The 10420-nt window shown below is 36.5% G+C and overlaps 2 protein-coding genes across 2 annotated transcripts; one reads left to right on the top strand and one right to left on the bottom strand.

The window, feature by feature from the left end:
• The first annotated feature begins 202 nt into the window (after positions 1–202).
• Positions 203–1557, top strand: LOC113689772 (protein LHCP TRANSLOCATION DEFECT-like). Its single transcript, XM_027207548.2, has 2 exons — positions 203–546; positions 1144–1557. Exons 1-2 carry the CDS (start codon positions 241–243, stop codon positions 1399–1401), a joined length of 564 nt encoding a protein of 187 aa, XP_027063349.1. The 5' UTR covers positions 203–240; the 3' UTR covers positions 1402–1557.
• Positions 1558–1993: 436 nt separating this feature from the next.
• Positions 1994–5224, bottom strand: LOC113688884 (chloroplastic lipocalin-like). Its single transcript, XM_027206705.2, has 5 exons — positions 4898–5224; positions 4191–4314; positions 3363–3602; positions 2875–3165; positions 1994–2435 (listed from the first exon to the last, which is right to left on the bottom strand). Exons 1-5 carry the CDS (start codon positions 4996–4998, stop codon positions 2154–2156), a joined length of 1038 nt encoding a protein of 345 aa, XP_027062506.2. The 5' UTR covers positions 4999–5224; the 3' UTR covers positions 1994–2153.
• Between the last annotated feature and the right edge of the window lie 5196 nt (positions 5225–10420).

Here is a 10420-nt window from a genome sequence, read left to right as displayed (position 1 = left end):
AGAGAAAATAGCGCAAAAAGATTTCTAGAGTGGGAAGAGAAGCCTTGCTCTCTCTTATCAGAGCCAGGTTTCGATCCTGGGACCTGTGGGTTATGGGCCCACCACGCTTCCGCTGCGCCACTCTGATTTGTTGATATATTTATGTCAAAAAAAATATAAGTAGTTAGGTACATTTATCGCTCCATCGAACTCTACCCGATAAGGCCGCTGGTTTCGTTTTCGTGTCTAAAACCATCCTCAATGGCTTCAATTCCTTGTGTTCTCCAGAATCCGTTAACTTCTTCAGCACCCATCCTCAACTCTTCTTCTTCACATGGATCAAACTCTATTCCAATCCTCTGCAAACTCACTCCTCAGTTTGTGGGTGCCCCCAGAAGCAGTAGCAAAGGGTTAGGATGGTGCAGGCCCACCAGAATTGGGACAACCTCCGGCTTTTCAAGAACCACTTGCTGGTTCAGGTTTGGTAAGAATGGTGTGGATGCTGAAGGTGCTGGCATTTATGGTAGCCAATCCCGTGATGATTTTGACAGTGATGATGTTGAACAGGTACTCTTAAGCTTTCCTCTGCCTTAGTTTCTAAATCGTACCGTTAATTTGCATTTTTTTCCATCCTTAATATAATTGCCATTTCTTTGAGTCATATTAGTAATTAGACCATGATTAATTTAGATTGAAAAGGAAAAAAAAAAGAAAAAAGAATCATGTAGCTAGTGTAGGAACTTTTACTCCATAGGCTTAGTGCAAATTGACTTTGATAAGCTGCTGGACATTGACAAAATGCAAAAGAAGATAAAGAAGCTTGGTGCCTGTTGGGATTAGGTTCTAGTCTAGTTATTGAATGGGAGAATCTGCTGAAATTGATTCTTTCATGGGAGTCTTTTTATCATTAGCCTTGCTAATCTTTCCTGCAAGTTCTTTCCTCCCAAATAAAAATGAATCAGGTTTCTCAACTGTCAGGTGGACCTAATGGCCATTTCTGTCTAAAATTTATCTGCTTGTGAGACAAACTTTGTGCTTCTGCATTATATTGTTACTATTTTTAGCTGTTTTTGTTCATCCAACATGGTTGGTTTTTGAAGCTACTCCTTCAAATGCGACAGTTGACTAATGGGGCGAACAATTTTTCTGCTCATTCTTTCACAGTACTTCAATTACATGGGCATGCTCGCAGTTGAGGGTTCATATGATAAGATGCACGCTCTTTTGAAGCAAAATATTCATCCAGTCGACATTCTGCTAATGATGGCTGCCTCAGAAGGTGACAAGCCGAAAATTGAAGAACTATTGAGAGCTGGCGCGGATTATACAGTCAAGGATTCGGAAGGACGGACTGCCCTTGATAAGGCTGCTAGTGATGAAATTAAGGACTTTATCCTGGGGTTTTCAGTTCAAAAGGCTTGACCAAATTCTTTCATATGAAGGCTTTTTGTATCTTGATTTCATAGGACACGGTTTTTCTTCTTTTGAGTCGTTGTTCCCTGCTAAGCTTTCATATTTGATGTAACTTTCTGTAAACGAATTCTACGTTAGATCAAGAATCATCGAATGATTTTGTACTGTGACTGACTGCTAGAGTTCCATTCGAGTTACCATCACATTATGCTGTTTCTACCCTGCAGTGTGCGATTTCAAGTGGGTGAATTCTACAGTACGAGTGACTGTATCGATATCAAATCTTTAGTTCCTTTTAGTAGCAGAATATTTTCTCCGGATGAAATTTCAAAGGTAGAGATTAACATCTTGATCCTCAAGAAATTTAAGAAGTGATATTTGTTATGTTGACTAGTTCAACATAAAATATACATTCCCTAATTAATCTAAGTAACTTGAAATTTTGATATTTGCTTTTCAAACCTACACAATCCACAAAATGATTATGTACTTAAATTTTTACAGAGTAAATTCGGTGCCAGAATAGTTACCATTCAGTTCTAACTTTCCACTTGCTGACCAGGATAAAAGAAGCCACAGAGAAAACAAAAAGTTCCTAAACTTCAACCAAAATACTAAAATATGTTTCATTCCCAGGAAAAGATCGAGGAAGAACTGTAGTTCCTTGAACATGCTAATTACATATTGGCAGCTTGAAAACATCTTTGAGGGTTGTAGATCTATAATATGGTACAAAGCAGAAGTCCTGATAATAAATCATATTATTGTTTGAAATAAAGCTGAATAAGCTTCTTTAGAGTGTCAAATACACTTGTAAATGGATCAAATGCTACAGGGGCCTTCAGTTCTAGATCAGGAAATTCGTTGGTTAGAGCTTGCTGCATCCCCTGCATAGACATCATAGCCGCAAGCTTACTGTTAGACATCACCTGACAATCTTGTGGGGTGTCCTTAATCTTGTTTGGATCGTAGCCAAGATTTGCCAAGTATGCTTTGTACTTCTCGATGAATTGCGGACCTGGGTTTGGTGTTCTCGAGTATATCTGACATACAAAAACAATAAACATGATGTTGATTCGTTGGTAAGAAAAATGTTATATCAAATCAGTTGCTGCATCAAGAGCACAAATGCCATATCCCATGTATTACTCCTTATACTTGGATAAACAGGGACCAAAAACCTGAAGTTGAAACAATTTTTTGGATAAGAACATTTGTGTTACAACTAAATCAGATAACATCGACAAGTCCATTAGAAACTCGACACCGCAGAATTAAGACCCACATCAATTTTAATGAAGCAAGAGAATTTGAAATTAAGAGTCAAACAACCGAACAATAGTAATGGAAAAATATACTTTGCAATGAAGTCTTAACTAAAACGCAACCCCAGGTTATATGGATGTTATAGTTAACAAAGCAGGTTATCAAAATCACAACATATCAAAAGCTTTGGCTGTATCAAAAGCTTTGGCTTCATACCTGAACAAAACTTTTGTCTTTAGCTCCAGAAACAAGGGCAAAATTGTCATAATCAGTTGCAATCACATCATAGGGCTCCTTAGGGATAAATGGCAGCGTAGGAAATCGTAGATAACATTTCCCCTTAATCATCTCACTGTTTTCTAGATTGGTTGCTTCTTTTTCCAAGTCTTCCCCAGAAAGACACTGAACTTTTCCCCTTATCCCTGTAATATAGCCATCAGGTCCTCCGTGAACACAGAAGGTGTCAACCTGGATTGCTGGTGCAGTCATATCAAATGTATATACACCCTGCATTTTCATTTGAGTAAATGAATTTGGCTGGTAGCATCTCATGCATGCCAAACAGAGATCACAAGAACAACCAAGACATAATAACATTACACTGGAAGGCAACAAACTTGGTTCCACAAGTATGCAAAATTGATCCTAGTCAAAGGAAGATGTGATATAAAAAATCAGAATAATGTGATTCCCCAATCACTTACCTGGGTGCAATGGCAATCTTCTTGACCTTGTCCTGCAAATCCACGTTTTAGTGAAGCTACTTCAAACCATCTTCCAGCATATCTCACAGGATCAAAATCCTTTGCTGTCATACCACTCATCATCCTGACCTTTCCACTGGCTTCCCCATCTCCCTTGTCCAAAGGCAGAGGTGGCAGGCTGTTTATAGCACTTGCAAGGTGGCACAAGTTGTTGTTCCAGGTGAGATCTTCTGCAACAGCCTACAGAAGACAATACATATTAGTATATGAACAGGTCGTTATCTATAATAGAATAGTTTATTTCTTGATTCCATCCTTGAGAAGCAAAATTTAATCGTGAGCTCAACCTCACCTAAGAATACTTATTTTTGCTTCCTTCAAAATCTAATGAGAACATCAATGTATAAAGCTAGCATCTAAAGAGTTCCAAAGTTCAGCAAAATATTCTCATCTCTCCACAATCCCTTGGAATCATCTAAGTATAGGAGTCTAAATTTCAAATTGCAAAGTATCATGTGGCAGGTGGCAGGTAGACCAATTGTACACTCAGAATGATGGTTTAATACAAAATACCAAAAAAAAAAATCTAAAGACAGGCCCAACAATGCTTTTCCTCAAGCAGTATCAACAATGCTTGAAAATCAAAGATGGTACAAGCAGCAGCCAATACGAGTAATGTCAAATTTTCTAATTTTAATCCTCCAAATAGGAACAGATGTCTAATCTTACTACTAATTAGATTCTCCTCTATTCTCTCTCCTTTGATAAGAACTCAGAAATAATGACAGCTGACTGATGTAGTACAAACACAACTACAAAAGTACTAACCAGGTTGGCTTGAGAGAGAAGAATTATCGATGCAGCAACACCTGATAATACTTGTCTAAACTTGGCTTTCCTTGCTATTGGATGATCTAAACAGCAGTTGGCCATTAGTTTCCCAGGCAATGCCCTAGAGGGACAGAAGAAGAAAAAAAATCCATCATGTGAAGTGCACAAATTGGATATGAAGAAAATTACAAACTCGATGCCAGCTATTTGATACTTTACCATTTCTCATCGACCATTTCCAACCAATTCACATTAGAAACATAAAGCACTAGTAATAATGATTTTGTCATACTGTTGAGTCCACAATCTTTAGCCAACCTAGGACTCTATAATGTTTTTAGGCCAGTGATCAAGCCAATTAGCAGGAAACTGAACAACAATTGAGAAGCACGCTCCTCAAAGCAACGCTACGTTAATCAAAAGAAGGCCTCAGAATGCACTGTGAATCAGAATTTTCATGTTCACCAGTAGCTTAGTTTTATATTCTTGATTTTCTCCATGATTCGGCTTTCTACACACAAATCCAGTACCGGAGTACCCCGGGTTTTGTGTAAAGAATACACAACCATGTCAAAGAAGAGAGCTTAAAGCGGATACACCAAAGAGTAAAGCAAAAGCCATGTACACAAAAGAGCAAAATAGATACACAATCTTCTTCATAATCCACATTCTTTCTAAAGAGAGCTGGGTTCATAGTTCAATACCTGGACAATGGCTTTGAGGAATTCTGATAGAGACGCGATTGAAGCATTGCAGGTGTCCACGATGACTGTCCCACCACTGAAACTCCTGGAGAATACACCATTCTTTTGCTATCTACAAGCTTCAAGAAAGCTGCTACTCCTACTGTTTTGAGATTTGCACAATTAAGATCTTCACTTTGAAATCTGGTTCATCTCTTTCACCATTACCACATTTGAGAGCTCAAGAATCCCAGAGACAAAATACTCGTTCAACTCGAGAACAATCTGAGATGAATGACACCAACTAAAAGCATCCAGCCCAATTTGTGGATCAGTCCAATGCAGCATAAGAAATCGTCTAAGGAATTGATCAGACTAATGCAGCACAAAATAACCCGCCATAAATTGAGTGGGCCGAGAGTTGTGTTTGGGCCGCTTGCGTGACAGAAACGTCTGAATAGTGGGAAAAAAAAAATGTGCTTAGATACCTCATTATTTGGAGAATTTTTTTTAAAATTTTTTTCTAGTAAAGAAAGAACGGAATTTAAGAAGCACCGAAGAAAAAAGAGATTTTAAATCTAGAAATTATAATTTCTGGTACCTCCACTTTATCATTATTCTTGTACTTATCATTAAAACGGTTTTCAATAACTTTTTTTTATTCTTTATAACTATTTTTTCACTCATATATATATATATATATATATATATATATGACATCATAAAATTTATTATATTATTAACTTAACAATTTGTTTCGGCTATCAATATATTTGGGAGGAAAGCTAGAGCCTACAATTGCCAGGCCCAAGACTACAGAATCGATCAGAGTTTAGAAGCCGGATTTCCATGGTTCTATGATATTGCTCCGTCAATGATTCTTTAGGCTTAATTTACATGTACAAGATGCAAACTGTCCGAGTCCAAAGGGCTCGGATCGAGACATGTTACGGGTTATAAAAGAAAATGCAAATTTTTAATTATTTTGTCGCTGTCAAAAGTCTTCTCCCAAGCGATAATCTCCAATTAGTCTTATATTAATGTCTCCCTCCATGCATAAAAGATAAAGGCTACCCCGGAATACAATTAATGGAAGTTTACCAATCACGGCAAAGAGAAAATTCAGCCGCAGCAGCAATCATGCATGCCGGCCGCCTTCAAGTCAACCTTGTCAACAAGTAACCTGCAGCTAAGGTTACAAGACAAGAAACCCTCTATCTATCTATCAAGCAACCAAATTGAAATTGTTTTTCAGGATAAATATTAGTGCCATCTGATCCTCGTTACCCCGAATGGACCAAGTCATACAACCACCAATAATCCATTTTGCTCCATCTCCTTAGTCCGAGATTGGGTCCAATCTCACATCATCTGTCAAATGGGATTTTCTATAAATTTAGGTTGTGTTTGAATTGCATTTTCCGTCATTTTTCATGAAAAAAATACTGTAGCGATTTGATATATGTGAGGGAAAAAGGTGATAGGGAAATGTGATCACGGAAAACGATAATATTTTCCGACGGAAACAAGCAATCCAAGCAAGGCCTTAGCTTTAAACGATCATTCTCAAACAACCAAAAGGGAGAAAAAAATTTTGGGGATACAAATCTTTTTGCCTTTAAAGAAGTCGAAATTAAATGTTCTTGAAATCCCACTGGAATTTTACCTTGCTTAAGGCTCTGTTTGGATTGATCATTTTTTCAAGAACAAGTTTTTTCAAATACAATGTTAAAATAATAAACAATAACTAAAAAAAATATCTCATCCATATAATATAACAAATATTTTTAAAAAACATTTATAATAAAAATTTTTGATATGCACTGCTACGATCAAAATTTTCGAAAAATAACTAATCCAAACGGAGTTGGGACTGGCTTCCCCTGTGTTGCTGTTGCGTGCTGTGCCGTTGGTTGGGACGATGGATCGTAACAATCTGTTTGGCAGGAAAATGTAACTAAAGCGGAGATTATGTCAATGGCACTAATCTTTGTTGATGAAATAAATTAAAAGATTAGAATCATTAGGCTGCTCATACTTACTCCAAGCGTTTTCGCAGGAGATAACCCGTAGGCATCAATGAAGTAATCATACCGAGTCTGAGATTGTGTGCATTTCACTCTCTCTTTGACGTGGCTCGACATGTGTTGTCTGCAACGAAGAAAGCGACCTTCTATCTCTTCAACTCTTTTCTTTTCTTTGTCATACATATATGCATGCACGTTAAATAAAAAAATGATTAAAAATATATCTGTATCATAATTAAATAATTTTAACAAATAAAAATTCATATATTCAAATAAATTTACTGAAAGAGAAAACAATTTTTTATTTTTTGTAAATTTCTTTTTTGTGCTAATGCAATCATGCATACTTGTTGATGAATTGACATTTTTCGTACTACAATAACTTTCTTTAATGTTGGCAAGAACATCATCACAAATATAAGCTGACAAGATAAAAAGAACAAATCGTTGTTGGTTTTATTGTTTGCATGCGTTATAAGTTTGGTATACTTGGTTTCTTATTTCAAATCACACCCAACCCACAAACCTGGCTTGTGGCAAATTAAACTATATAGTCTATGGAAATTAGTTGGGTGGTTTTATTCTAGGTGTCTATATCCTTTTGGACCCCTTCCCGAGAGCCTCTCCTAACCTACGGCTACGTGTATCGCCCCAGTAGCAAGTACTAGTTCTTTTCAATCCATGATCCTTTTTGATCACGTCTTCTACGTATAGTCAAATGTTGAAGCTATTGTTATTAATTTGTAGATCGACTCGTATTATTGATCGGAACATATCCCTTTTCACTATTCAAGGCAAAAGAGAGAGAGCTTCGTCGTATTGGATCAATAAAAGAAAACTCAGAGAGGAAAACTGATATGATCTTCGAGAGAGCCTGAAGCGTAACAGCAAATTGACTAAATGAGCAAAAGACTGATATGGCTCCTGTCGGGGTTTCTATCCCACATCGGCTTTGGGAGGTTGGGATTTGGGTAGTTAAGTCCCTGGGAGCAATCCAAGAGTTGCTGGCTTTTGTATTGACTTCTGGGATTATGTGTAATTAGTCAAATTTCGTTTCTCGAAAGAAGAAAAAATAATGGCAGTAATCTGCCAGCGTCAGCATAAGACAAGAAACTTCCGCTTGGGTCGTCTTTCTCTGGGCTTGTGGGGGGTCTTCACCGCTTAGTAGCAGCGGGTCCAATAGGCTTGGCCCCTGTCGGGGTTTCTATCCCACATCAGTTTTGGGGGGGTTGGGATTTGAGTTGTTAAGTCCCTGGGAGCAATCCAAGAGTTGCCGGCTTTTGGATTAACTTCTGGAATTAGATTTAATTAATCAAATTTCGTTTCTCGAAAGAAGGAGCAAAAGAGATGTTGAAAAGCTTGGCAACAATAATATATTCTTTTCTCCTTGCTTCGGCTGGTATATTTTCTTTAACGATTGGAGCTTTTCATCAGGCCACGAACATTTCAAAATATCAGGTAGGTAGTGAGGTGGGCGGGGCGGCCCGGGGCGTTTGGTGAAATCTATACTGCGTCGTAATGGTTAGTTGGTAACTTCCTCTGCTCTGCATATATGTATGTATATATATATTATTAACGAAACAGGTAACTTAGTAGGTATGCATGTGTAAAAACTTCTCTAGCTTTTTCTCAAGTTAATCATACTCGTTACTCCTTACTCTGCAATTTATGTGTCCAATGCCATCATTACTGAGGTAAGATTTCACCTTAATTCACTCATTAAACTCCATCTGCCCCATTTGACAGTTCTAGTTTTTTTTTCCACACAGTTTAAGAAAAAATATTTAACTTTATTAAAAAATAAATTAAAATAGAGTACAACTTTATATTAATTATTTATGAAAACTTGAATTGATGGTTTTATGAAAACTGGAATTGATGGTCAAGAAACAATAATCTATAGTAAATGGGGTAGTTAATACTAATAACAACCTAAATTGAATAAGGGTATTTTAGATAAATTAAAAGATAAATGTATTCTTTTATTGAAAAATGGATTATAATTTGAAACAGATGAAAAAGAAAAATAAGACTATCAAAGTGAGGCGAAGGGAACATGTAACGAAAGTATATATTTAGAAACTAGCACTACAATGCACACACCACAAAAAGGGAAAGGCAAAAAACTGCTCTTTTAGTTCTTGGGTTCCGGAGCACTTGGCAAGGAAAAAGAGAAGCAGAACGTATAAATTTATCTGCACATGCAGTGCTTTTAAAGAAAGCAAAGAGGGTTGTTTCTTGATCTCCAGAGGATTTGGCAACTTTAATCTGGTTGATCTAGATCACCCACTCAAATGCTTCCACTAATCCATTTTTTTTATGCAATTTGGACAGTGAGAATAACCGACTTTTAATCACCCACGTATTCTTTAATCTAGCAGTAGTGTGTTAGCTCACACTTTTGCATAATCATGATCTAACCGTATTAGATTCCAATACGTGGACATAACACAACGTATGTTCGTTTCCATCATGGATGATAATTATGAGAGTTTTAGTTCAGGGTAATCATATATATATATATATATATATATATATATATATTGTATACAAGATCCTTTCCTTATTTCTTTTTATTAATTTTAACAAATAATGGATGAGATTTAAAAAACAGAGGGGGGAAAAGAAATGAGGAGCAAGAGCGGTATGTTGCTAAATTTATGTATTCCCTCTGTCCTATTGAAAGTGTCGTACTTTTTATTATAGAATATCATAAAACAATTGTCATGTTAGAAAGGTTAACGCACCTTTTAGTCTCTCTCTCCAATATATCCTTTATTTCTAATCATATGCATGCTACTTTTCAAATTTATATTTTAAATTTTTGAAGGTAAAATTGAAAAAGGAAGCACAAACATCACAATCAAACCACTATTTTTAAAAAGTTGAATTCTTCAAATATAACTAAATAAATGGGAGGAAGGGATTAAATGTTATTAAAGAATACAAAAGAATCCTTCATTTACTCTAATAATACCTACAGAAAAAGAAAACAATCCAATCTATTCACTATTAAACCAACTAAGTGAAGTACATGCTCGGGGAAAGAATGAATTAGGTGGTGTAAGGAAGAAACGGTAAGCAAGAGATTTCGAATTCGAATCTTCTACCTATATAGAGTAGATAGAAAAAAAAAAAGAAGAAGGATATTCTTGATTTTTTTTCTTTTGTTTTTCTTTAGCTAGCTAGTAACACGACGCTACTAGTGCTAGCTAGTAATACGACTACTGTTCTTTTTAAAGTCTTTGGGTTGTAAGCATATAGTGCAGACATGTCATGCTTTATTGTTACGGTGCACAGACGTCACAAGATGCTGGTGTTGGGTGTACTTGTACTTTGGCCCATAGCTGCTGCTTTATCCATTCTTTCCACACCGGAGCTTGAAGATCTAGCTCACTAAGGTGACCCAGGCCGACCTTTTCTACTTTTCTTTTCTTTCTTCTTTTTTTTTTTTTTTGGTCTGGGCGAAAGATTTTTTAGGGGGGACTCAAATTTGAATAACCCACCCTCCGAAAAC

This window comes from Coffea arabica, chromosome 5c (assembly GCF_036785885.1).
Source record: "Coffea arabica cultivar ET-39 chromosome 5c, Coffea Arabica ET-39 HiFi, whole genome shotgun sequence".
Classification (NCBI taxonomy): Eukaryota; Viridiplantae; Streptophyta; class Magnoliopsida; order Gentianales; family Rubiaceae; genus Coffea; species Coffea arabica.
The sequence above is the reverse complement of the archived record's forward strand: the minus strand, read 5'-3'. Positions and strand labels throughout refer to the sequence as shown.